We start from the raw sequence: 27,348 nt of genomic DNA on the forward strand, positions 1-27,348 counted from the left end.
GGTACAAGGGGAAACCAAGACACATGCCAGGGACACAGAGGCCTTGGGTTGGGGGCAGGAGTCGGGATGTGTGAGTGAGGGCTGTGGGCACAGGGCTGAGTGCTCCTGTCCTTCCTCCCTCCTCCTTCACACGGAGCTCATGGGAGGGCAGAGCCAGGGTCTCTGTGCTCCAGGGCTTAACGCTGGTCCTCCAGCTTGGCAGAGGGACGGAGACCCCAGGAGAGGGTGGGGACTGCCAGCAAGCATCCAGTCCCGCTAGAAGTCATGGAGAGCTCATTTTTTAAATCAACAACAAACTTCTAAGCACCCGTGGATGACTAATCCCAAGTCCCATTCACACCCGCATGTCCGTGTCCATTTCCTGGTTGGCCCTGGCCTGGAACACCCAGAAATATAAACGTACCCTCCTTATCTGCCCTGATAGCCCAGCCCCAGTGCCTCCTGTGGCAGTCCAGCCACCCCAGTGTCCCGAGTGCCCCTGCAGAGCCCCTGGACATGTCCCACGAGGCCATGGACCCACCTTCCTGCCCCTTGGACTCCCCCCCTAGGCCATACCCACAGTCCCCAGTGCCACTCGGCCCGGCCCCCCACCCCAATGTCCTGTGGACAGCCTCCAATGCCCCACTGATCCAGTCGCCCAACGCCCCACGGACCCTCCCCAAAGCCTCAGACACCCACGATACCCCGCAGACCCCTCCCAGATGCCCATGGACAGTCCCCAGAGCCCCACAGATCGTCCCCTGATGCCACATGGATCCTCTCCAATACCCCACGGATCCCCGTGCTGTCCCACAGACCCTTCCCCCGGGCTCCCCGGACCCCTGTGATGTCCCACGCCGCCCCCACAGATGCCCCGTGGCTCCTCCCCAGTACCCCAGTACCCATCCAGGTGCCCCGTGGGCAGTTCCCAATGCCCCCTGCCCCTCCCCACGGACCCTCCCCTGATGCCACGTGGCCCCTCCCTAATGCCCCACGGACCGTCCAGGTGCCCCGCACCACCCCTCCTCAAATGCCCCGCGGACAGTGCCCCGCGGACACGCTCCAATGCCCCGTGGATCCTCTCCACGCTCCACAGACCCTCCCGGTGCCCCTGTACCCTCCTCAGTTCCCCACGGACCCCCGTGGTGCCCGGGGGCCGTCCCCATTTCCCTACGGACATTCCCCGATGGCAGCGGACCCTCCTCAGTGCGCCACTGGACCCCCGGCGCCCCGTGGGCTCTCCCCAGTTCCCCACGGCCCCCACCCCGTTTCCCCGCGATGCCCCGTGTCCCCCCAGCGCCCAGAGCCCCCCGGCACCCCCGTTCCCCGCCGTGGGCGGCCCGTCCCGCCGCGCCCCGCCCCGTCCCGTCCGCGGGGTGGGTGAGTCACGGCGGGCGGGGGCTGCCGGCGGCGCGGCGAGGCGGGGCACGGCGGGACCTCCGAGCCATGGCCCCGCCGCTCCTGCTGCCGCTGCCGCTGCCGCTGCTCCTGCTGCTGCTGCTGCCGGCCCGCGGTGAGCCTGGGGTCCCGGGCGGGGGCGGCGCAGCCACGGGACGGGGCGGGCGGGGAGTTTGGAGGGCGTGCGGCGGGACCCCGGCGCGGGGCAGGGATGGAGGCACCGGGATGCAGGCGCCGCGGGATGGGGATGCTTTGCTTTTCCCCCGCGGCTCTCGGGGGAAGTCCCGGGGTCCCGGGGGCACCTCTGTCCTCGCCCCGAGGGGGGACGATGGAGAAGGGACGCCCGGGGCCAGGCTCGCTCCCACGGGGATGCTCCCGGTGCCCCGCCGGGCCGTGCGGGCACCTCGGGGAAGGCGAGAGGCGGGTCGCCACCGTCACTCGGCCCAGCCGGGGGTCGCCCGTCACTCGGGCGGTGAGGTCGCCCATGACTTCATCTGGCTCCCAGCCGGGGGCGAGGGCCGTGGGCACCCCCGGACCGAGCACCCAGCCCCGTCCGAACCCGGCTTTTGGGGCTCCTGGGAAAAGCAGAGGGTTTATGGCAGAAATTCTCCGTTCCGACATCCATGGAAGGCTGAGAGGGGGCTGAGCCACCCAGGCACCAAGCCGCTCTCCCAAACAGCCCCCACAGCCGCCAGACGCCGAGTCACACGCGGTGGCATCACCATGGGGAGCTGGAAAACCTCCCTCTGTACTGCTGCACCAGGGACTCGGCGGGGGTTTCCAGCCCCAGAGGGACTTGCTCGCTCACAGGTGACACTGAGAGCTCTGTGGGCGCCGGGCTGGGGGGCTGCAGCTCCCTGGAGCCCGTCAGGGAGCAGCGTTCCCAGCAGGGCTTCCAGGACTTGCCCTTGGGGCTCATCCCTGGCACCTTCATGTTGGCTGCTCCCATTTCCCCGGCTTCAGACCCGAGGGAGCGGCGCGAAGCTGTGTGGGACGGGAAGGGAGGGTTTAGGGTGAGGATCAGGGAAAGGTGCTTCCCCCAGAGGGTGCTGGGCACTGCCCAGGCTCCCCAGGGAATGGGCACGGCCCCGAGGCTGCCAGAGCTCCAGGAGCGTTTGGACAGCGCTGCCAGGGATGCCGAGGGGGAAGTTGTTGGGGTGTCTGCGCAGCGCCAGGGGCTGGATCCATGATCCCTGTGGGACCCTTCCAGCTCGGGATATTCCATGACTCGATTGTTCCTGGGCATCTGTCTCAAAGCCCTTTGGCTTTCCCCAGGCTCCGCTGCCGGGCGGCAGGAGCAGCTCCCCCATGTCGAGAGGTACGAGACGGTGCTGCCGCGGGAGCTGCCGGTGCCCCGGGGGAAGAGGGACCTCTCTGCGCCTCCGGTGAGTCACAGCTCGGCACAGCCGCCCTCGCTGCCTTCCAGGGATTCTGCCCGGGGGGTTGCAATCAGCAGGGATCTTGTCCCACCACCACCATCAGAGCTGCACCCCTTGACCAACAATTTGGCCAGACCCGCTCAGCCCTGCACCGAAAGAATGACGTGCCGCCCATTTCCTTGCCTTGCTTTCATCCCAGAGGATGGAGATGTTGAAGCAGTTGATCAGATCAGCTTTTCCGGGCTGTTTTGGGTCTAATTAGGACCTGCAAACAGTGGGGTACACTCTTGGAGGGAGGGGCTGCTTTCTCCAGTGCTTTCTTTGGAGACACGACCCAGCGGTGCCACCTCTTACAGACTGGAGTGATCTTGTGACATCTGGTCTTTCCTCAAGGAGGGGTTTGTGAAGCCTCGTGGAGCTGTAAGCACTTTTCTTGCTGTGTTTGCTGAAGTTGGGGTTTTTTTGTCCTTTGGGACAGAGAAATAAGAATCAGAAAGTTGCAGAAATCCACATGAAAGGAAGCCAGTGCTGTTTTTCTTGGGAAACCTGGCAATTTGGGGGAAGGAGTGGGGTTTGAGTCAGGAGTTTGGAGTGCTTGATGTTGACATCCGTAGGATGCCTTGACCTCAAAGATACTTTCCTCATTGCCTTACAGTGAAACTCAGCCAGGTTTTTTTTGATTCCTTTTCTAGACCCAAAAAGCGCCGATTTTAGCGCCTGGAGGGATGGAGGGACAGGGGACACGTATTCCCTAGTGCCATGCAGCACGTTCCTCTGTGATTCAAACCCTTCCTGATAAGCTAGCTTCAAAAACACTCCCCGAAAGCATCTGTTTTCCCTGCTCTAGAAACCTAAACTTGTCCACGAGATAAACATTCCCCAGGCTATTTAGAGACGCCATCTGTGCCGGGTGTGCGCCAGGCGGCTCCACACCGATCCCCCCGGAAAGGGGAGCTCACCCACCTTGGGATCCCTCTGGAGACGACATCTGCCATGAGCTGTGCGCCCTGGGGCTGTCTGATGGGTGGCACCTGGATTTGGTCTTGGCTTGGGTGGTCCTTGGACATCCCAAACCTGCCTTGCTGAGGGTAGGAAGTCTCCTGCCTTCCAAGCCCTTTTATTTTTTCCTCTTGGAGAGAGGTTAGATTTGCTCTCCTGGTCATCTGGGTGGGGAAGAAGTTCTCGGCAAGGTTTGACCACCACCAAGGCCCTCTGAGACAGAGATGGGTGTTCTCCATGCTGGCTCCTCCTGTAGCTGGGATGGGCTTGGGCCACCAGGAGCTGGTTCTGGGGTTGGAGTGACTGGGACACCTGGGGTTGGTCGAGCCGAGCCGCCGGCCAGGTGAGGGTTGAAGCAGACCAGCTACACCCTGGCTTTGCTCAAACCCAAAAGTTCATCCCTGCAGAGAGGGTGGAGCCCTGGGTCCTGCAGCGCAGGATCTCCTGGGTGCCAGCCTTCCCACCAGCACAGCAGGGAGCGTTGGCAAACCTGGCTTCTGCATGGAAAGGGACTGGGAAAAGTGAGGCCCAGCCCTACTGCGAGGCCTGTTGCCTCTTCCCGCCCAGGGAAGAAACACCCTGTGCTGGGGTGGGACGGGACATCCCGTCCCCATCCTCTGCAGGCTCTCTGGGTCTCTTACTGGGACCAGCTGGAAGAAACCCCTCCTCTCCCTGTGCTCTGGCTGTGGCTCTGCTGTGCTGGCTCAGCACGGCCACGGGGCTCGCAGGGCTGCTCCCAAAGCCTTCCCATCTGGAGCCCTTGCGCAGCCCATGCTAATGCAGAAGGGGGTGATTCACAGAAGATCTGTCAGGACTTTTTATTTTAAACTTGCCCTGCGGTCATCTCCAAGAGAGGCTCCCTGACCCAGCACCCCCTTCCAAGTGCTTTCCTGCCATTCCTTGAGACCTCTTCTGGCCTCGGCCTTGCCAACAATAACAAAGGATGGCTTTGTTGGCGGACACGGGTCGGGATGGGCGGGAGACGCTGTTCATAAGAGAAGAATTTTCCAGGGACCTGCAAGCGCGCTGGCACGCCGGCCTGGAACTGCAAACCAGGGAGAATCGGGGGCAGCTGAGTGACAGGCAAACCCTCTCACCTGGCCCCGCTGGCGCTGAGTCAGCAGGGCTTTCCGCTCAGCCTGGCTCCTGCGGGGTGCAGATCATCTCCCCGGGAATGCTGAGCCATGGTATGACAGCCGGTGCTGTCATCCTCCCCAGGGAGAGGCAGCACACCTCATCCCTGAGGAATGCTGGCCCCATGGGAAAGGTTTGCTTTCCCTTTGGCTCAGCTCTCTCCACACCTGGGTTCTGCAAGGGCTGAGGATGTGCCCCCAGAAGAGGTGGATGTGCCCTCAGGAGAGGTGGATGTGCCCTCAGGAGATGTCTCAGGTCCCTGGTGCCAAGGGCACAGCCTGACACAGGACCATCAGTGTCTCCCAGTGACCCCAGTGGGATGGGGCCTCTGGAGGTGGAGATCACAAGATACCCCAGAGGGAAACACTTTTCCTGTAGGAACATCTCCATCCTCAGGGTTTGGGGCTCAGCTGGCTGAGCCACAGCCACCGTGACTCCCTCCCACCAGCAAAGGGGATCTGGGACACAGTGACACTAAAATCTGCTCTGAGAGGCTGCGGAGAGCCAAGGGAAGGTTGTTCCCTAAATGCGAGGTGGTGTGTTAGATCAGTCAGGGAGGAGGGGGAAGTCTCTGCTGATAAGAGCCATAGGGATCTTTGTGGTTCGGCTGATGAGTAAGTGCTGAACTCAGGCCCCAGAAAAAGAGAAAAGGAGCTCTGTGACTGATGAGTAGGAAACCTCAGTCCCTGGCACGGCCATCTGCAGCCATGTGTCAGACACGGGAAACCAGACTTTGCTGACTCTGTCTCCTTGCGGGTGACCTGTTCTTCATCTCAGGATGTGCCGGGGATTTGCGTTATTGCCCACATGCTTTCTTCCTTCTCTTCTGATTTCCTGTGTCTGCTGGATGCCCCCAGGGCGAGCAGCCAGGCTCCCGGTCCCGCAGCGGGGCACACGCAGACCTCGTCCCCTCTCTGGGCGGGACAGGGGCCTCTCTGGGGCAGCTCTCGCTCCTGCTGATGGTGGCTCTCTGATGGCACCTCTCTTCCATGCAGAGCACCTACCCGGGCCACGTCGTCTACAGCATCCATGCCGAAGGCAGGGAATACCTCCTGTGGCTGGAGAAGAACAGGTGAGTGCAGCTGGGCACCGTGGGGTGGCCAGGGTTGGGTTTGCATCCCACCTTTGCCGTGAGCAATCCTTCTCCAAGGCCTGGTGTCACTGCACTGGTGACCTAAGCCTCAGCCCAGAGCACTTTGTTCCCTCCTTGCCAAACCCGCCTTGGGGGGTCACACTCCCCACAGACCCCAAAGCGGGGTTGCTGCTGATGCCCCATCCCACCTGCAGGGCCCTGCTGGGGCAGCACTACACCGAGACTCACTACTCAGCCGACGGCTCGGAGATCACGGAGAAGCCAGACACCCAGGTACAGGCAGGCTCGAGGGGAGCAGCTTTCCCACCCCTGTGGGGGCCCTCCACGCCGGTGCAGCCCCCACACCTCTGCCCTCTCTCTCGGCAGGACCACTGCTTCTACCAGGGCCGCGTGCGGGGGCACCCCGGCTCTGCAGCGAGCATCAGCACCTGCGGCGGGCTCAGGTAGGGCCCCGGCTCCCTGGAGCCCTGTTCCAGGCTGGGAACAGCATCCAGCCTCGGCACATGCCCCGGTGAGCCGGAGTGACCGAGCGCCGGTGACGGGGTGTGACCGAGCCCCGGTGACCGGGTGTGACCCAGCCCCGGCCGTGCTGATGGAGTGAGAGCTCAGCTTTCCCCTGCGGAAGGGAAGATGACATCCCTCTTCCTGCTGGAGGTGCTGACCCTGGCTGGGTGCCCGGCAGGAAAGGCGCACGGCACTTTTGGGGGGGCTGACTCACGGCAGTGGGGTGAGAGTGGAGCCCTGACACCACAGGAGCTCCGGGCAGGAGTGCCCTTGCTGGATCCATCCTGAACGGCTCAGCTGCTGAACGCCGGGATGTTCCTTCCTGCTGCCTGAAGCACCGGACACTCCCTGTGCCGTGGGTGCCGTGCCACAGCTGCCCCCTCCCAGCCCAGCAGCCGGCTTGGCAGCTGTATTTTTATAGAATCCCAGAATGGTTTGGACTGGAAGGGACCTTTAAGACCTTAAAGCCACCTTCCGCTAGACCAGGGTGCTCCAACCTGGCCTTGGACACTTCCAGGGGTGCGGCACATATCGCAGGCGCTTTCGGGGGTGTGTGTAGGGTCTGTCCGCGTCCTGCCTGCCTCCCCAGAATGACGCCTGCCCCTCTCTCTCCGCAGCGGGTTTTTCCGGGTGAATGGGACCACCTTCCTGCTGGAGCCGCTGGAGGGGGCCGTGGCCGGCCGGCACGCCGTGTACCGAGCAGCTCACCTGCGGGGCAAGCGCGGGACCTGCCGGGAGCCCGGGGCCACCCTGGAGTACGACCGCGAGCCCAAAATCCCTGCGGCCATGAAGCTCTACCGCTGGGTAGGGATCGCACGCCCGCTCCTCCCCGAGCCGGGGCGTTCCGTGCCTCCTGGCCGTGCCCCTCTCCCGCGAGTTGTTGGCTGGGGTGGCTCCTGGTGGGAGCAGGCCCTCGGACCCTGTGCCATTGGCAGCAGCATCCTCGCAGGCCACGGGCTCTGTGGTGCCTGCAGAGCCTGGTGTGCTATCCCGGGGGCAGGTTTGGGTTTCCCAGCATGCAAGCTGGAAGTGGAAACCCAGCAAAGCAACATCACAGAGCCGAGCTAGGAGACCTGCTAACCTTGGCAGATCCTCCAGGATCCAACACACCCCATGGGAGGGTCAGCTGCCTGGCTCGGTGAGCTGCAAGCTGAACCCCACTTTGCTCTTCCCTTCCAGAAATCCGGCCCGATACAGAAAGGTCCCCGGTACGTGGAGCTGGTCCTGGTCGCGGACAACCAGGAGGTAAAGTGGGCTGGACTGGTGCCTGTGGGTTTGCTGTCATGCCCTGCAGCGAGGAGCTCAAGGCCACCCTGGAAACCTCTCTGTGTCCTTCCATAGTTCAGGAAGCACAAGGACCTGCGCACCGTGCAGAACCGCATGAAGGAAATCGTGAACCATGTGGACAAGGTGAGCCCAGGGCTCTGGACCCGCCCTCCCAGCCCCAGTGTGGGCACAGAGGAGGTGGCAGAGAGGTTGGCATGGGTGGGCTGGTGGAGCTGGAGCCAGTCTCAGGCCCGCAGGGGGCTGCTGCAGGGTGACCGCTCCCCTGGCCAGCCGCACGTGCAGTGTGGACATGGCAAACGGCTCGGCTCTGTCCATAAGGGAAGGGAAATTTCATCCTGTAACCCCTGGGAGCACATCCCGTGGCCACTGGAGCGGCTGCTAACAAAGGCAGGGATGCACTGGAGCATGGCAGGTTTCCTGGTGGCTCTGCTTCAGCCTCGCTTGTTGGTTAGCAGTGTGGGAGCAGCATCCCAGCCTTCACCAGCCAGGAGGGAGCCCAGAGGCCTGGGGGGAAGCCCTGCCCACACCATCACCCCACCCTGTGTTATTTATTGAGGGTGACAGAGCTGATACTGCCCAGTGAGGAGCGTCCTGGGCTCGGCTGCAGGTCCCCGGGGCAGGTGGGACCTTCCCTCTGCTGCTGCAGCCCAAATCCAGGCTCTCTCTGGGCTGTGTCCCCCACTCCAGCTCTACCAGCCCCTTCGCCTGCGGGTGGCCTTGATCGGCCTGGAGGTGTGGAACCACAGGGACAAAATCACAGTCAGCCCCAACCCAGAGGTGACACTGGACAACTTCCTGCACTGGCGGGAGTCGGAGCTGCTGAGGAAGAAGCCCCACGACAACGCCCAGCTGATCACGTAAGGACAGGGGCCCACCACCTCGCCACCCTGCCAGCCCTGCTGCCGCCCAGGGCACGTGGCCACTGTGGCATCTCAACCCCACAGGGGCGTCGACTTCCACGGCAACACCGTGGGGCTGGCCAAGAAGCTGGTGATGTGCACCAGGGACTCAGGCGGCATCAACCAGGTGGGTCCTGTGGTCTGCCCTCCCTGCACTGCAGCTTTCAGAGCCACTCCCTCCTCCACTGGTCCCCAGCTTTCCCCCTCTGCAGCCTTAGGGCTGGATTTGGTCCCTGGCATCTCTGCCCCCTGAGTGACTGACCCCCAGAGAAGTGCTGGGGCCGTGGCATCCAGCTGGGCTCCCAGAGAAGCTCCATGGACACAGGAGCTGGGATTTCAGGAGGCTCTCAGGTGGCTGGGACTGGCTGTGCTCCTCATCCCTCGCCAGGTCTGTGGGAACAGGAGCAGGAGTGATTGGCTGTAGTTCCTCTGGCTGTCCAGACCCACCACCAAGCATTGCTTTTTTGGAGCAGCCACTTTGTCTAAGCTCACTGACAGCCCTGAGAGACCAGTCTGGGGGTCTTCAGGGGCCACGGGACCACGTCCAGCTTGTGTCTTCCCTTACCTGAGCATGGCAGCATGAGAGGACACCTTGCAGAGCCCTGGCGGCCCCATGGAGAAGCTGTGGAGAAACCACAAGGGCGCTTAATCCACGCTGTGCTCCTTGTCCCCAGGATCACAGCACAAACCCCATCGGCGCTGCGTCCACCATGGCTCACGAGATGGGGCACAACCTGGGCATGTCTCACGACGAGGACGTGCCCGGCTGCCGCTGCCCTGTGTCCAAAGCTGACGGGGGATGCGTCATGGCAGGGAGCGTTGGGTGAGTGAAGGAGATGGGGGGACATCCCTGAGCAGCAAATATGCTGAGGTGTCCTCTGGCAGCATCCTGATGGGGTGAAACCCGTGAGATGGCCAGGTCTGGGTGAACATTCCACCCCACCCCACCCCACGCCGCTGCAGTGCCTCTGGGCCTGCCGGTGGCCCGCCAGCTCCCCCCGGGCTCTCTGCTCATGACCGCCTGGTTTTGTGTCCCTCCAGGCTGGTCTACCCCAAGCTCTTCAGCCGGTGCAGCGAGCAGGACATGTGGCAGTTCCTGGGGGACCCCCGGACCAGCTGCCTGCTGAACGCCCCGCGGGCGGACGAGCTGTACGGGGGGCCGGTGTGCGGGAACCAGTTTGTGGAGCGGGGAGAGCAGTGTGACTGCGGCACGCCCGAGGTAGGGGGGTCTCCGAAGGGCTGCACTGAGGGTGGGCGGCAGGGACCAGAGATCTGTCCAGTGGACTCTCCTCTTGTGCTGCTGATGCTTCTGCCAAGAGATAACTCACAGAGGATATTCGTGTGTGCCCCCCTCATGTGGCTGGCTGTGATTTTAGCCTAGGAAAGATGGACACCCCCCCATGTCCTCCAAAGAGGTGACCCAGGAGGGGACATCGGGGCATGTTGTTCTTTCAAGAGCTGTGCTCAGCTGTTCTTCATCCCTACCAGCCCATCGAGGGGGGGAATTGAGACAAACAGCCGGGCAATGCCTCTGGGATGAATCCCTGGTCACAGCCCTGTGCTGGGACCTGAAGGAATGCCCCCCTGATTCAAGGAGCACAGAAATGCTCATGTTTTCTCCTTCCTGGAGACGTGCAAAGGGGCCCAGCTCAGGCTCCATCTTCTGAAAAAATCCCTTCTGGTCCTTTGGTTTGGTGTTGGTAATGGGGGTGAAGAGGCAGCAGGAACGGTCCCCACCTGGGATGTTGTGGTGGCTTTGCTCCTTGGTTCAGCCATGGCAGCTACACTGCTGTGGGCACCTGGTGACACGGCCACCTGGTCCCCTCAGAAAAGAAGGAAAGGGTCCTTCCGGGGGCTTCCAGGAGGGTTTCAGTCCATCCCTGTCTTGCAGGAGTGCTCGGACCGCTGCTGCAATGCCACCACGTGCCAGCTGAGAGAGGGAGCCGAGTGTGCCCGAGGGGAATGCTGCCAGGACTGCAAGGTACTGCCGCCCACAGGGGACCAGCTCGGCAGGAACTTAAGTAGGGGAAGAGCCGGTCCGAGCCTTGGAGGTGTCTCTGTGCTGTGCAGTAGCCCAGTCAGCAGCAGAGTGTCAGTGTCTGGATCCACGGGGTGCTGGGAGGCGTTTCCCAGACCGGGGTGTTGCTGTGCCGCGGTGCCCGGAGATGTGAGAGCGCCCAAGCAGCGCTGGCATCCCTGTTTTCCGTGCAGGTGAAGGCTGCAGGTGTGCTCTGCCGGGCCAGCAAGAACGACTGCGACCTTGCCGAGCACTGCAGCGGCCTCAGCGCCGAGTGCCCCGAGGACGTGTTCCAGGAGAACGGCGTCTCCTGCCAGCACGGCAGTGGGTACTGCTACAACGGGGCCTGCCCTTCGCACGGCGAGCAGTGCCGGGCGCTCTGGGGCGCAGGTAGGGCCCCCTCCCTGCCCACCCTCCTGCCCCACCTGCTGCGGGATGTGCCCGAAGTACTCGGGCCAGCGCATCGCCCGTCCGTTCCTGCATCCCGAGCTGTGGCGCTGCCGATCCTAAAGCGCGGCCGCTGGCGCCGGCACAGCTCCGTGTGACCCTTTCCGTGCGTCCCGCAGAGGCGCAGGTGGCTCCCGACGTCTGCTTCAAGCACAACAGCGAGCAGCACGTTCACCTGCACTGCCTCACCGAGTACGGGAAGCAGCCCTGCAGCCCCAAGTAAGGAGCGGGGCGGGGGGATGGCCCAGCCCGGCCGAGCTCTGCCCGCTGGCGCTCACGGCTGCGTGTCCCGCAGGGATGTCAAGTGCGGCACGCTGCTGTGCCTGAGCGACAACACCCAGCCCATCCTCGGCAGCGGCTACTACTCCTTCGGCTACTACTTCGGCCGCTTCAAGTGCAAGGCGGTGATCGCGGGCAGCGACGCCGGCGAGGCGGCCGAGCTGCGGCTGGTGCCCACCGGCGCCAAGTGCGGGGAGGAGATGGTGAGAGCCGTGCGGGGCCGGGCCGGGCCGGGCTGGGGGAGGGTGAGCGCTGGCCCCGGGCAGCCTCAGAGCCCCCCTGCCTGCCCCCAGGTCTGCTACGCCGGGCGCTGCCAGAACCTGCTGGTCTACGGCGACAAGAACTGCTCGGCCAAGTGCAACAACCACGGGGTACGCGCTGAGATCCCTCCGCAGAGCTGCTGCGGGCCCCGGCCGCACGGCCACCACCCTGACGCTTCCCCCCTCCTCCCAGGTGTGCAACCACAGGCGGGAATGTCACTGCGACCCCGGCTGGGCAGCGCCCTACTGCGAGCAGGAGATCTCGGGGATAGCCACAGGTACGGCCCGCTCATCCCGACGCGTGTCCCGAGGAGGGAGCCTGGGGAGGGGGCTGGCACCGGCTGCGAGGTGCTGCTCCATCCCCAAGCGCCCGGGTCGCTCCCCACAGGCAGCAGCAGCGTGGTGCTGGCGGCCGTGCTGGCCGTGCTGGCCCTGGCCGGAATCCTGCTGGGCAGCGGAGTGGTGCTCCTCAGAGCCAGGGCGGCGCGGCGCTCCCACAAAGGGTAATTCCCGTCTCCGCTTCCCTCTGAGCTCGAGGGGTGCCCGGAGCAGCTCCACATGGTCCCTGTGTCCCACAGGAGCTCCAGCGGGACTCCCTCGGGCCTCGCCAACCCGCTGTTCCAGGAGGGCGGCCGGACGCGGCCGTGCCGCCGCCAGCTGTCCAGCCGGGACATCGGCCAGCCCAGCCTGGTCAGCAGCACGGCGGCCCCGCGGCCGGCCCGGGCCCAGAGCCCTGTGCTGGCCCTGCAGCCATCGGCACCCGGCCCCCAGGTGCCACCTCGGTCCCCTCCGGGATGGCCCCCGCAGGTACCCGCCCCTCCCAAGCGGCCCCCCGGACCCGTGCGGGGCACATCCGCGGGGTGGCCCGGGCTGGTGGCTCGGGGGGCCCTTCCTCTGCTCCCTGCCCCACTCCGGGTCCCTCCTGGTGCCCAGGTGAGGCAGGCGGGTCTCTCCTCCCGCCAGGCGAAGCCGAAGCCGCCCAGCAAACCTCTGCCAGCGCTGAAGAGCAAAGTGCCGAGCCAGGGCGAGGGGCCGCCGGCACCGTCCCTCCCACCGGCACCCTTCCAGCGCTGTCCCCCGCCAAAGGTGGCCCTGAAGCCGCCCCCCGCCAGGAGGTGACCAAGGATGCTCCACCCGCCACCGCGGCCGGCCGAGGGGGGGCACAGCACAGCTGGGAGCCATCGGCTCGCTTCCCCCCTTACTTGAATTGCTGGCCGGCCCTCTCGGACCCTGCCCGGGGGGCACCAGTGTTTACAGATCCTCGAGTTGTGCCTTAACGGACTCGGCAGCCTCACGGCTGTCCCGGGGGGAGCCGTCAGCCGAGGCTTCCCAAGGAAACTAGGAGCCGGGACAACGCCAGCTCCGGTTTGGAGCACTGCCCCACACCGGCCCAGGCTCTTCTGCGCCCTGGGAGCTGCTGCTTTCTCTCCCGACGTCCTGAATGTGTCCTGCTCCTCCTGCCCTTCCCTGCTGGAGCTGCGGAGGGGAGCTCCTGGCATCCCGGGGCAGGAAGAGCGCTGCTCCGTGGGGACCGTGCCCCAGGAGCACTGCCCTGGCTGGGGACACCACACGGCGGGGTGTCACCACGGGCTGTGGCAGGTCCAAGCTGGGCTTGGCCTCCCCACGGGGCTTTTATTTCTGAAGGTATTCCTTGAGTTACTGTTCAAAAGGGAATTCCCTGGGAGCCTTTTTACTGCAGCCATTTATTTATGACCCTTATGTGACCATTTTGAGCCACTTGCTGTAAAACCAGGCATCCCATTTTTTATATAATTTAGGTTTAAGGCTTTTATACCAATAAAGACTGAAGCTAGAAGTGTCATGGGATATGTCTGGGCAGGAGGGGACAGCAGGGTGGCAGCAGGCAGGGAGCTGTGCGGGGAGCAGGGAAGGGGGAAGAGGGTTGGAGCTGAGCTCCCCAATCCAGTGCCAGAGCCACGGGAGCTAAACTGCAGTACATTTTGCCAGCCACGAAGAGCCAGGCTGCCCCAGGGGCTGCAAGACGCTGCAGGGAGGCCCCTCATGCTCAGCACCATCCTGGCTGGGGCCTGCTTTGAGCCCAGGGGGCTCCCAGGGTGGCAGTCGCTGCAGCTGAGAACATCCACACCACAGAGTGCTGCTGCACGGTGAGAGGTACAGGGGTCCCCCACTTCGTGTGCCACCAGCCCTAGGACACATAAAACCATCCAAAAAAATGTTAACAAAATAATTTTATTCTGCTTTATCAAAAGAACTTAACACTGTGAATGTAAACCTGACCATATGTATCGTGTTTCCTTAAGGAGATGCAGATCCAGGGGCAGACCCCCCTAGTCACAGCCCCACACAGGCTGTGGGAGCGGAGAGAAAAGCCAGTTCAATCCCAGAATCCTGGCTGCAGCCGTGTCCCTGCTCACAGCTGGGGCTCAGAGGGCAGCACAGCCCCCGCCAGGGTGCCACAGCCGTGGCCATCCCCTCCTGCACACTCCGGGGTTGCTGCGGCAGCGGCTGGGGAAGCAGGGAGGGTGGGGGAGGCTGCTGCAGAAGGCACTGAGCATCGCACATGCTGCTGCAGGACCTGGGACCGTGGGAGCAGCCCCGGGGGGCCCTCAGACCACGCGGGGAGGTGGCTGATGCATACGGAGGGACACTGAGCCAGTGACAGCCACTTAAGGCAAAGCCATGCACCCGCCCGGACGGCGCAGGGAGGCACAGCAAGGCTCGGATCCAAAGGGAAGTGGCTCCTCCTGCACTGGCTTGGAAGGCTTTCCTGCTCCCTGCATGGACATCTTGCTCTGGTCACTGCAGGAGAGGTGTGACCTGCCTGGTCATTGCTCCCAGCAGTTCCCCTGGTGCCCTTGTCACTTCCAGGCTGGCAGAACCTACCCTGTCCATCCCAGCCATTCCTGATGCCCAGTGCATCTGTCCAACCCCAGTAACACATGAAGAAAATCACAGGGACTACATCCCTGCCAGCATTCCCTCCAGCAGTGCTTCTAGCCTATAAAGCCTGTCCTCATCCCAAAATCCAACCAAAGCAGGTGCTGCCGGGGTGAGGAGAGGCCGCGTGGCAGGGCAGAGATGAGACTCCACTGCTTCCTCAAAGCCCATCCCACAGGAAAAAGGGCACTCTACAAGCCAAGCAGCATTTCCAGCAGACATTTCAAACACTACAAAACACACTGCCACCCCCTCTCTGCCCTGGTGCCCTGGACCCGGCTCCTGCCAGGGCTGGGTTGGAAGAGGAGCTGGTATGCTGGAGCAGAGCATCAACTGAGCCTTGGGAATTCGCAGGCAGATGGAGGACAAGAAAGACCACCCAAAACTGCTGCAAAGTCCCACAGTTACGTCTTACACCCTGCAGGAGGGGCAGGGCCAACACAACCCTGCTCTGCCCCAGAGATGGAGGAGAGGCAGCCAGGGCAGGAGCAGAGACAGCAGCAGGCACCGTGTGTCACTGAACTTCCTTGTGGAGGGACAGTGCCCTCCCTGGAGCCCAGCCACACGGGGTGGGGACGCGGCACTGCAGAGCCCGAGCCCACACACCTCCTCTAGGGACATCACGAGCACAGGAGAAGCTGTTTTGGGTTGAACCTATCTGAGTGGCAGGAGCTGAACACATCCCTCCCCTTGCCGTGAGGCTGCAGATGGTGCCAGGCACAGAAGATCTCAGTGGGCCGAGTGCCTGGAATGCCACCACCCTCCAAGGGTGGCACGGCTGCTCCGAGGGGACAGGACAGCAGGAAGGATGCAAAGGTGACCTGGCTGGCAGAGCAGAGCAGGTCTCTGAACATGCAGCAGCTGGGGTGCTCCCAGCTGGAGAACCGCATTCCAGCTCTTGCCAGCTGCTCCCCCAGCCGTCGCAGCCCGGATCCTCACAGACCACGAGGAGGAGCAGGTCCTAGGAGCAAGCACATCCTCGCAGGCAGAGGGGAGGAAGGAGGAAAAGTGGAAAGCAGGTTGTCCCAGCAGATTGGCCCTCCCCAAGCACATCTCCCCCTCACCGTGCCACGGCACACCAGGAGCAGGGTCGGATGTATCACAACGCAGATCGGGACAGAAGATCCGCCTGCCAGCCAGCCTGGCCAGGCACGAGAGGAGCAGGGACACGCTCCTTGCCACGGCTGCTCAAGGACATACAAAGCAGGTCCCGCTTGCTGGAGCAGCGGATTTTGCACGGAGGAGCAACGATGCCTCGCCTACTTTGCAGCTGAAGTGTCAGACATCTGATCTGCTGCACAGTAGGGTCCTTTCACTCTTCTCTTCCCCTTCACTTTGCCAGCATGGCAGAGCAGTGGAAATTCAGCCCCCTTTCTCTGGTGAATGACTTACAGGGAGGCTGGAATCTGAGCAAAGACTTGCCAGGCTGTTCCCAACCAGCTGCTCCGAGGTGCTCCTGAAATCTGGTTTAGGAGGCAATGAGACTCAGCCACCCAGTGGGAACACCACAGTCAGTCCCAGGCAGCCTGTGCGAGGCTCTTGCTTGGAGAGGAGGGTTGCACAATCCCCTCAGAGATCGCTTCCTCCAAATCCTTATCTAGTGCTGCTGTCTACAGGAATATTATGGCTATGCAGATCCTACTCCAATAACCTATTCCACACCAAAGCACTCCTCGCTCTGAGCAGGAACACGCTGGCCAAGGAGAGCCCACTCCACCGGAGTCCTTGAGGAGAGCGAGACAGCGTCAGCAGAAACCTTCACCAAGCGAAGCTTCAGTGGCAGGACAAGGGGAACCTCTTCACTCAGCCTCAGCCAGGAGCACTGGGCAATGACCAGTGTGCAGCAACACAGCACTCAAAGCCACATCTCCTTCCTCCAGAGTAATGCCTGCTAAATAACTGCACCTACCCCGGGAGGCTTTCCTGCTGTCTGTCGTTTAATATTCCAGTATAGGTATGTTAGTACAGGATTATCCCTCCTTCGGAAGCACCAACTTAACAGGGGGAGAAACGGAAGAGGCAGAGCCCTTGCAATCTGTTGCTAGAAGAAAATCACCCCAAGTGGCACCTATACACAAGATGTCCAGGCATGTGCTGCATCCGCCCCTCCGGCACAGGGCCTCGTCCCCGGGCACAGCCGGGCTCGCTGCTGAGCTACACCGGGTTCCCTTCTGCCTCCCTCAGCCAGCTCTCTCCTCGCCTCTGAGGGGGCTTTCTCCAGAGGTCTCCAGGGCCTCCTGTGCAGGAAGGCTGGTTTCGTGGGCAGTCCTCAGGCTGGCCTGCTGGAAGGCACAGGAGTCCAGGAACACGCCAGGGATGCGGTCGCCAAAGTACAGCTTGCTGTTGGCAGCGATTGCCTGGTACTTCATCAGCTCCAGATACTCAGGGGTCAGCTTCAGCTACGAAAAACAGAAACCAGAGACTCTAAGAGACAACTTTCTGGGCCCTGCAGTGTTAGGTTTCATGTCAGGCAGCTGCCTCCTGGGGTGTGGGCTGTTAAATCAGCTTTTCACGGAGGAAAAGAGTGAGCGACCAGCTTCCCAGCGCTCACCTTGTTGGAGTCAGCCAGCTTCCGAGCAGCGTAGTACTCTGCATCAGCTTTTGCCTTCTCCCTTGCCAGGAATGCAGCATCTGACACAGCAGCAGAGGAGGGACAGGAAAGAAAGCATTAGGAAATGACTGGTCCCATCACACTGAGCACCTGAGCCCTCATCCCGTGGGGACCAGCTGACCCAGGAGTGCCCGTGACAGCCTGGCTGGCCCCGTGCCTGCCCTGCAGCTTCCTGGAGAGTTCCATGCACAGGGCAGGAAAGCCCCCAGTGCCCAACCTTGCACCTCTGCAGCTCCCCTGATGACTTGTGCAGGTCTGAGCTTCCCCTACCTGCCACCACCCCCAGCTGGCAGACCGCCCCAGCAGCGTGGTTACCTTCAATCTCAGAAATCCGCTTCTCTGTTTCCTTCTCCATGATCTTCTGCTGGTAGTGAATCCTGGCCACCTGTGCAGCCTTCTCTGCCTCTGCAATCACAATGGCCCAGCTGGTAAAGTTGCTCCCCAGGGCTTGAGCACCAGCACCTGGCTGCAGGATCTGCCACACCAGGAGCTGGTTCCCTGCTCCCTCCCTTCCCACTCAGTGCCAGTCTGTACTCCGAGCAGCTCAGTAACAGGAAGAAACGCAGTGCTGATGGCTGCAGAGCTGACAGCCCATTTACAAATGTGATCCCTCTGGCACAGGGACATGGAGCTCCAAGCCCAAGCAGTTCTTCCAGCAGAGTGATTTCCTCTTCCACTGCAGGACAGAGGTGCTCCCTGCTCTGCTGCTGAGGGATTTTCACTCAGATGTTCAAAACAACTGCTTGCACAGCCTGGCTGTGCCTCCCTCAGGGAGCTGTCAGTGATAGAAGACAATGTCCTGCCCCAGCTCAGCAGGGAATGCAGGAATGGAGGCTCAGCCTGCGACATTAATTGGTGACGTTACCAATGAGCGCTTTCTTCCGGTCCGTCTCCGCCTCCTTCTCCACCACCTTCTGCCTCTGGGCTGCAATCAGCAGCTTGGTCTTCTCAGCCTCCCTGCAAGGGGAGAAGCATTATCCTGGGCAAAGGGAATGAGGAGCAGCTCTGCATGCCAGGAGAGGCCATGGGGACAAGAGGCCAGCCAGCTGCCAGCTCCCAGCCGCAGGGACTGGCTCTGTCTGCAGCTGTTTGAGTGCGTGCACAGGCCAGAGGAAGGGATCACCCCCTCTCCATCCGGCACTGCTGAGGCCACAGCTGGATGCAAGCCCAGTCTGAGGCCCTCAGGACGAGGAGCAGGGCAATGGGGGCTGGGAGCTGGGCTTGCTCAGCCAAAGGTGAAGGGAGATCCAACAGCATCTCCTTCTGCCCAAAGGCATCCCAGAGATCCTGGAGGGGAGCTTATGGGCAACACACCAAGACCCCTGAGCCCTGATTTCAGTATGGAAATGGAAACCAGAAGGCACAAGTGCACCTGGCCAAGCACACACTGCCTGGAGCTCACCTCTCCAGGGCAGAGCTTTCCAACAGCACTGTGCCTGTGCAGGACCCTCAAAACTAATTAATGCAATTTTATGTCCAGCTACTCACATTAGCTCAAAGTTTCTTCGGATGGCCTCTGGAATTTTGGGTTTTGTAACACGCACAGCCTGGGAAGGAGAAAAAGGGAGCACATTTTGAATGAAACATTTTGATGCAAGCTGCATAACCAAGACGTGTCTCTGCAAAACCAGCTGCAGTGCTGTGGACAGCGGTGCCTAATTCTCCTGTGGAACACTGCTGAGCACCAGCACTGCTGACCAGAGGTGTCCTACATTCCTATTTCCTGCCATCCATTCCAACCCACTCCCACCATGGGAGGTGGCTCCAAGCCCCGTCCAACCTGGCCTTGGACACTGCCAGGGATCCAGGGGCAGCCACAGCTGCTCTGGGCACCCTGTGCCAGGGCCTGGCCACCCTCAGCATAAAACATTCCCCTTTCAGTTTAAAACTGTCATTCCTCGTCCTGTCACTGCAGGCTTTGTTTGGCAAAAAGTCCTTCTCCACCTTTTTAAATCTCTTTATTGAAAGGCCACAACCCACCTGGATAGTGAGACCTGGTGCCATGACATTGAGGTCTTTCTGCAGGGCCAACTTCAAGTTCTCATCTATCTGATCTGTGTTTGGAGGACAAAAGAGAGACCATTTAGCTTCTCATCCTTTCTCCCACAGCTTGTGTGGCAGAGAGCTGGCCTTGAAGGGCAGGTAACTCTACGGTGTAAGATAAAGATGCTTCCTGAGACCACTCAGTACATTGATTCCCTTCCTATGTCCCCTGAAAAACATTCCCAAAAGGAGAGTCACTTGCTAGTGACTAGGGAAGTTCAGCTATTGATCAATTTGTGTTATCTCAGCTAAGTGCAAATGGCCTGCAGCACCTCAGCAGGACAGAATGCCCAGAGCCTGTGGTAGAAGTCTATCCCTTCTCAGCACTCAGACTTGGAGTACCTTAATATTAAAATTCTGACAACCTTTTATCTTCCATAAGCCGCTTTTCCCCTGCTCAGCCACTCAAGAAGGAACACAACCTGTTCTGTCTTTGGGACACAGGTTCACCAAGGAGAGTATGACCTGTGCTAATTCTTGAAGCACTCCACCTCCCTGCCAAAAACCTTCCAGCTCTCACTTGTTAAAAGACAGCCAGGAGGGAGCTGTGAAAGTACAGAAGTGAGTTCAGGAACAGAGCAGGGGCCTACAGGCAGAAGTAGAACAAGACAAATCCACTGTCATAGTGAAGGCCACGGGCATCACTGCACACACAAGAGCAGAGTGGCTGCTTTGTGCATCCAGAATCAGTGGGAAAAGACTGAAACCAAATTCTCACATGCAGATGGGGAAAGACAAAGGCACCTGAGTCACTAAAGTTACAGGGGAAGTGGCACATGGATGGAAAAGGAACTGGATTCTAGACTGCAGCTCCAGCACAGGGGCAGTTTGCTCCCAGGGGCCAGCTGTAACATATTCCAGAGCAGCACAGGGAGGAGATTCCAGGGGGATCCCAGCTGGGATCACCCAGCTGCCATCCACTTACCAAAGAGCTCGATGTACACTTCCTGCAGGGTATGGGCGCTGCAGAACTGGTTCAGCTCGTGGTGGATTTTGTTGAAGATCAAGGTCTTGTCGTAGTCTGCGGTGTAGTTCCGCACGATGTCGTACACTGGGGAGGGACAGAATCGCCACGGGTCACCAGAGACACGTGCCACCATGCCAGGGAAGGAGTGCAGCACTGGGACAGGGGTCTTCAGGAGTTGGGTAGTCAAAGCCACACTGCCCTGCCCAGCTGGCAGGGAGAGGCCTGCTGCACACCCACTAGGGCTGCTGGGATTACACAGCTTCCAGGAGCAGCCATGGCAAGATGCACTGCCTGGTCCTGTTCTATCATCTGCATAAACAGATGAAACAGCAAAGCCTCACCAGGACTGCACACACAGGAACAGGAACTGCTGGGAAGTGAAAACAAGGATCATTCCCACTATTTAAGCCAATCGGATCCTGCATCAAAAGGAGCACGGCCAGCCGGTAAGGGGAGGGGATTCTCCCTCTGCTCCTGCTGAGACCCCACCTGGGATTCTGTGCACAGTTCTGGTGCCTCCAGCACAAGAAGGACATGGAACTGTTGGAGCAGGTCCAGAGGAGGCCACTGAGTTGCTGAGGGACTGGAGCACCTCCCCTCTGGAGCCAGGCTGGGAGAGCTGGGGCTGCTCAGCCGGGAGAGGAGAAGGTTGTGTGGAGAGCTCACAGCTCCTTCCAGGGTCTGAAGGGATACAGGGAAACTGGAGAGGGACCCTGCAGCAGGAACTGGAGGGCCAGAACACAGGGAATGGGTTCCCAGTGCCAGAGGGGAAATTTAGGTGAGATATATGGAAGAAATTGTTGGCTGTGAGGGTGGGGAGGCCCTGGCACAGGCTGCCCTGAGAAGCTGTGGCTGCCCCATCCCTGGCAGATGTCCATCTCCATCCCAAGGCCAGGCTGGACGACTGGGCTTGGAACAACCTGGGATAGTGGAAGGTGTCCCTACCCATGGCACGGAGTGGAACGAGATGGTCTTGAAGGTCCCTTCCACACAAAACCTTTCCATGAGTCCATGAATTACAACAGGGATTCACCCTGCAGTGCCTCAGCAATGCTGGCACTTTGCATGAAGCTGTGCAGCTGCACAAAACAAGCTGTCTGTGTCTTTGGCTCGCTGAAATAAGAAGGTAAGAGGTTCCTACATGGGTTTTGTCTCTGTAGTTTTCTCAGGAGCCGAGCTGGAAGCCCCTGGGATCAATGCTACAGGACTGGGAGCCGTAAGGGTAACAAGGAATGGAAACAGACAGGGAAGCTTTCCAGACATGGAAAAGGGAAGTCCTGCAAACCAAGAGAGAGCTGCCACAGGAGGAGTGAAGACAGTCACAGCTCTGCTGGTTGAACCAGGATGGGAAATACCTGCATATGGGGCCAGCTTGTTCACAACTTCTATTCGGTCAATGTAGATCATAACGCCCCCACTGCAAGGGAAAAGAGAGTTCACCAGTCACCGCTGCAGCTGTTAACAGTTTACATATTGAAAGCAAAGGCATCTTTATCCCTCTTTTACCATATTCTGAGCATTTTGCAATGAGATGGCAGTGAACCCCAGTCCCTCTCTCTGCATAAATCACAAGCGTGCTCCAGCAAGCCTGCAAAGCACTTTCCTTTCCCTCTATGATCTCCTGCTCGAGCAGCCAAAGGAAGATGTTCCTGAACAGGAATGTAGTTGCAAGCAGCAGGAAAGCAGAGAGGAAGGAAACAAGGGCAGCAGGTGACACCTGCCAGCAGCAGAGCAGACACAAAATGCAGACACACCTCAGCTCTCCTAGGCAGCAAACACATGTTCCATAGAAAGAGCCCTTAGTTTAAGTCACACAGTCACTAGCTCCAGCAGGAGCTCGGCAAGGCCCACTAGAATGGAAGGAACAAAGCACTCGGCAGACTTCAATCCAGGTGCCCAGGGCTCTCCAGGAACACCAGAAGCACCCCAGCAGAGGGAGCCTGCAGGCAATCCTCTCCCCAGGGGATGGCGTGCTGCCAGACTGGCAGGGGAAAGGGGCACTCAGAGCTCAGGCTTGCCCCTGGCCTCTGCTCTTACTGGTGTGGCTCTGAGAAAGTCACGCCCAGCCCTGGGTACCTGTAACACCAGAGAGGACAAACTCTACAGTGAAGGAAAAAACCCGTAACTTTCAACAGCTCTAAGTCTCTTGAGAGCATGATTTCAAAGCAGAATACTCTTGTGATATTGTCCTTGGGACAAAGGCATATGACAGACCAGAAGCTTTAGCAGGAGCTGTTTAGAGACAGCTCATTCCTGGCAGTGAAACTCCCACATTCCCAAACTCAGTCTCTGGGATGTTTTAACTCAAACATATCCCCCACGACAAACTCCATTTCTTTTTTTGCGGATCTTGGTTTCTGGCAGCTGAAAGCCAAGTCTGCAGAAAAACAACCTGAACTTTCCTGTGCCTGTGCTCTTTTGGAAAAGGCCTCCAAGCCCAGCCTGTGCTTGCTCCAAACCTGCTTCACAACAACTGTGAGCTATAAACACTGGTGATGGAAGGACCTCGTCTCCTGCAAATTTGGCATTTCGATTTTAAAGGGATGTCAGAAAGAAAAGGAGAGGGTCTGCAACACCCTGGATCCTATCAGGACTCATCCACAGCCCCGTATCACCTCCCAGGCAGGAAAGGCTCTGGAATGGCACCTCAGGCCAGTGAGGACCGTCTGACTGCAGCACCACCTTCCACAACAACGCTGCCGAGGATCTCAGCCAGTGTGGGACACTAACTCGGATATTATCCACTGTTGTTCCATTATTATGGCCCAGTGTGGTGGGGGATAAGTGAATTTTATCAGTCCTGCTGGTCATGCAATGGCTTTGAGGAAACAGGTGCCACTCAGACCCCAAAGCATTCAGGGAGAGAAGAACAAGGAGAAGTCCATAGGAAGTCTAAAAGGAGCATCAACACATTGGCCACATGCACCTGGAAGAGGTTTAAGCACCATCAGGCAGCAGTGCTGCCTGACCTGACAGGACAAGGAGACAGCATCCAGAGAACGCCACAGAAGATGGACACGGACAGGAAGATCCTGGAGAGCCTCAGACAATTCAAGACCTAACTCAGGATTTAAAATCTCTATTTAATGTGTTCACTTAATGCTGCCAGGTACAAACAGGACAGGTAAGGCAAAAACTGGGGATGGGACAGCCACACAGACACTCAGAAGCTTCCTGATACAGACAAGGATACAGGGAACGGGAATAGAAAGATGGCGGAAGAGAAACCCAGCCTTTAAAATCCCACGGTTTAATATGTAAATACAAAACCTTAAACTGTTCAGGACCTGTTCTGGTAACAGACTTTGAACTGGGACAGTGCCACTCCAGGTGTGTTCCATTTGTTATTTATGAGCTAGTGTTTCACTATGGAAATGTGGATGCAAAACTCTGGCATCGAGCACCCGCAGACTTTGGATCCCAAATGCAGCAAACCAGGAGGCTCCTGCAGTAACACCCTAAAAATGGACAGGCCTACTGGGACCTTTGGTCAGCAGTGTATTCAATTATTAACTAAGAACTGCTTTCACCAGCTGTTTGGTGGTTTAAAGCCCATTTTTACTGCCTGTACCTTCCCAACCACCTGCATTGCACAACGGAACCCCACAAAGATGAAATTCAACGGGAATTTCATTTTTAGCTCCTAAATCAAAGAAGCACAGAATGGCTGAGGCTGGCAGGGACCTTTTGCTTGGCCTAAAGACTGTGTTTACCTCACCCTAAAGGGACTCTAGACAAGGCTCTGCAGTGACAGGACAAGGGGGAATGGGTTCAGACTGACAGAGGAGAAATTTAGGTGAAATATATGGAAGAAATTGTTGGCTGGGAGGGTGGGCAGGCCCTGGCACAGGGTGCCCAGAGCAGCTGGGGCTGCCCCTGGATCCCTGGCAGTGTCCAAGGCCAGGCTGGACATTGGGGCTTGGAGCAGCCTGTGACAGTGGGAGGTGTCCCTGCCCATGGCAGGGCTGGCACTGGATGGGCTTTGAGGTTCCTTCCAACCCAAACCATTCTGGGATTCCATGAAAGCTGCAAGACTGAACAATAACGTTATTTACAGATATTCCTGAAAAAGCTTTGAGATCTAAAACTAAAACCATGAGACCTTTATGTTAATATTTAACCCCATGTGATGTCTTAAGCTGAGTAACTCCAAGAAAGTTAATATGGGTTAAACCTGATCAAAATTAACTCTGGTTTATTAATGTTGCCACCAACATTGAACTTTTAATTTCAACGTGGTCACCACGTGTCATCACCTCAGTCACACTGATTTGTTTTTCTAAACAGAAATTCTGTAGAGCACCCTGAATGTAAAAGACAAGGAGAATCACCAGGGTTTTTTTATCCTGAAGAGTCATCACTTTAACTTGTGGATGAACCAACACAACAGGATCTGTAACCCAAGTCAACCAGCCCTCTCCTTCTGCTTGTTACAACTAAGCAGCTCTGAGCTGACAGAAGAATCAGCCTAATTATGCAGCAGGAATTTCATTTGGAAATGAACTTCCTCCCATCAGGAGGATTCCCACTCACTGTTTACTTCTGCCCACCACTGGGGCCAGCACTTTTATCAGCCACAGGACTCAGGGTGGAGAGAACCAGTGAGGGCAGAGCAAAGCACAAGCAATGGGCTGTCAGAGCAACCGAGGGGAGAAACCCAGAAAAACTCAAGGTAACACCACAATAAATGCAAATGCTCTCTGAACAGCAACTCCAGCAAGAGCCAGAGTGTTCCCTCCTGAGCCTCCTGCTGTTACAGTGGGAAATACGTGTGACGTTGGGGATTGGTTTCATGGTAGCTGCCTTCACCTCCCAGCCCCGTGTCCCAGCAAATGACCCCACAGCATGCATCTAGAAGGAACATAAATGGAAGCCCTACCTTGTCCCACAAGGCACATTCTTCACTTCATCAGTCTGCAGCGTGGTCTGCAACACAAACACAGCCAGCGCTCACACGCCGCTCCCTCCTCCGGGTAGGTCCTGCTGTGCCAGGCTCTCACAGCGGGAACACAGAGCCAAAAACGTGTCCTTTGCCTCCCCTGTGATGCCTGCAGGTGTGGGCAGAAGGCAAAGCTTCTCCTCACCTGCCTTTTGGGGGATGCACAGGCAGCTGTGCCTGTTTCCCTGCTCGGGGCACGCTCAGGCATGGGGTGCTCCTGAGGAACAGAGACAGCCACAAACATGGACTGTCCTCCCCGAGCAGGACACTGCCAGTCCCAGCCACACACACACGTGCTGGGGAGGGCTTTCCAACGGGACAAACCCCGGCTGTCTGCTGGCACCGAAGGCAGAAGGAACGTGGGGATTCCCAGGAGCTACACATCCCAGAGCCCCTCTGCAAACAGCAGGGCCACCCTCCCCAGAGCTGCTCCCCCTCAGCCTCTCCCAGGGGAGAGAGAGGGCACTGACCTGCACGGATTTGAAGGTGGTGATGAAGGGGAGCATGATGTGGTAGCCAGGCCCGCTTGGGCTGGTCAGCAGCGCACCGCCCCTGCAGAGAGGGAGGAAAACAGGGAAAGGCTCAGGAGGGGGGAAACAGCAGGGGCTGGCCTTGAGGGCACACAGGGACAGTTCAAACTGCCGGGGGTCACAGCTGGGGGACTGAGGATTGCATCAGAGCCCCACACTTGCCAGCAATTCCCCAACAGAAGGGCTGAGTGCACCTGATCCTTGCCTGCTGCAACTTTGCTTGGGGCCTGTGAGCCATTAACTCTTGGAGAAGGCAGCTATTGCTAAACCCTCCCAGCATTGCAACACCACACAGAGCTGCAAGAAGGCAGATTTCTCCTCCCTAAATAGTTCGCTGGTAACCATGGAAAAATCCAGCCGTGGATGCGATGCTGCCAGTTTGGATTTCGGCACAGCCCCTTGCCCAAAGCACAAAGAAAAATCCCCCAGGTTCTCATGCTCAACACGCTTGTAACTAAAGGGAAACAGCCCACGGTGGTGAGTGGGAAGGGCAGGGAAAACATTCCAAAGCACCGCCACAGCGGGAGCTCTGGCTGAGTAACAGTTTGGGACAAAGGTGATGGCTCTTGCTGGCACAGGGAGAGATCAACAGATGTGAGAAGGCACGATGGAGCAAGAGCTATGGTCCTCTGAGCTCTGAAATCCAGTCTGTGAAAAGGGCAGGGAGGAAGGAGAGGGAGGAAAAGCAGCTGAGGGTTCAGAGACCCAAAGACAAGAGAGTTCTGCACGGGGCCAGCGTGTCTGGGACTCACCAGCGCGGGCGGAAGGGACCAGAAATAACAGGGGCTGCGCACCCAGGAGGAAAAAACCGGAGGGAAGTGCAGGATAGAGCAATCCCTGGGCCCGGGGATGAATCCCAGCTCCGGGAAGGCTCCCGGGGGCACCGTACCTGTAGTACACGGCCAGGTGTCCCTCCTCGACCCTGTGGATGGCGGAGTACAGCAGGAAGACGAGGAGCCCCGTGGCAGCCGCGGCCGCGGCCCCCGCCTGGGCCATGGCCATGTTCGCATCCCCTCCCGGCGCCGGGGGCTCCGCGGGCCCGGCCCTGCCACAGCAACACCGTCAGCGCCGGGCGGCACCGGCCCGGCACCGCCCCCGCGGCCAAGGAGGCACCCGCGACAAACGCCACGGGCCAGGACACGGCCGTAGGGTCAGGGCCCGGCCGCGGAGGGCGGCACCGCCCGCCCCGCCCCGCCCCGGGGCTGCGCCGGAGGGACCGCCCGGCCCGCCCGGCACGGCACGGCCCCGCCCCGCGGGGACCCGCACCCGGCAACGCCCAGCCCCAGCCCTGGCCCTGGCCCTGTACCTAGTCCTGCCCCGATCCGTCCCTAGGCCCTTGCCCTCCCTACCCCGTACCTATCCTAATCCCCATCCCGTGCCTGTCCCTATGCCCACGCCGTCCTTATCCCGCCCATATCCCTCTCCTGTCCTATCCCGATCCTGTCCCACTCTCTGCCCTGTCCCCTGTCCCTGTCCCGTACGTAGCCCTCTCCCTTATCCCTCTCCCATCTCTCCCGTACCTCTCCCGTTCCCCACGTGCTGCCGAGGCCGCGCTCCCACCCCCGCCGCGCACGCGCGGCGGCGCGGGGCACCCTGGGCGCGCCGCGGCGGCGCGCGGTGATGACGTCATGGCCACCCACCGCCCCTGGTTGCCTGGCAACGGC

The 27,348-nt window shown here is 59.8% G+C and overlaps 2 protein-coding genes across 2 annotated transcripts; one reads left to right on the forward strand and one right to left on the reverse strand.

The window, feature by feature from the left end:
* Nucleotides 1–1,391: 1,391 nt before the first annotated feature.
* ADAM8 (ADAM metallopeptidase domain 8) lies at nucleotides 1,392–12,873 on the forward strand. The gene is made up of 21 exons (XM_039554012.1): nucleotides 1,392–1,492; nucleotides 2,653–2,762; nucleotides 5,885–5,961; nucleotides 6,177–6,255; nucleotides 6,349–6,425; nucleotides 7,104–7,290; nucleotides 7,666–7,731; nucleotides 7,828–7,896; nucleotides 8,461–8,630; nucleotides 8,718–8,799; nucleotides 9,347–9,495; nucleotides 9,714–9,891; nucleotides 10,564–10,653; nucleotides 10,884–11,079; nucleotides 11,256–11,355; nucleotides 11,432–11,618; nucleotides 11,709–11,786; nucleotides 11,869–11,953; nucleotides 12,064–12,178; nucleotides 12,254–12,482; nucleotides 12,639–12,873. Exons 1-21 carry the CDS (start codon nucleotides 1,426–1,428, stop codon nucleotides 12,792–12,794), a joined length of 2,547 nt encoding a protein of 848 aa, XP_039409946.1. The 5' UTR covers nucleotides 1,392–1,425; the 3' UTR covers nucleotides 12,795–12,873.
* A 994-nt stretch (nucleotides 12,874–13,867) lies between these two features.
* ERLIN1 (ER lipid raft associated 1) lies at nucleotides 13,868–27,279 on the reverse strand. Its single transcript, XM_039554013.1, has 12 exons — nucleotides 27,205–27,279; nucleotides 26,574–26,729; nucleotides 25,625–25,706; nucleotides 25,095–25,141; nucleotides 21,571–21,632; nucleotides 20,174–20,299; nucleotides 19,186–19,259; nucleotides 18,694–18,752; nucleotides 18,071–18,162; nucleotides 17,521–17,610; nucleotides 17,146–17,225; nucleotides 13,868–16,993 (listed from the first exon to the last, which is right to left on the reverse strand). Exons 2-12 carry the CDS (start codon nucleotides 26,684–26,686, stop codon nucleotides 16,775–16,777), a joined length of 1,044 nt encoding a protein of 347 aa, XP_039409947.1. The 5' UTR covers nucleotides 26,687–26,729; nucleotides 27,205–27,279; the 3' UTR covers nucleotides 13,868–16,774.
* Nucleotides 27,280–27,348: the final 69 nt, after the last annotated feature.

The sequence above is a fragment of the Corvus cornix genome, chromosome 6, assembly GCF_000738735.6.
Source record: "Corvus cornix cornix isolate S_Up_H32 chromosome 6, ASM73873v5, whole genome shotgun sequence".
Lineage (NCBI taxonomy): Eukaryota > Metazoa > Chordata > Aves > Passeriformes > Corvidae > Corvus > Corvus cornix.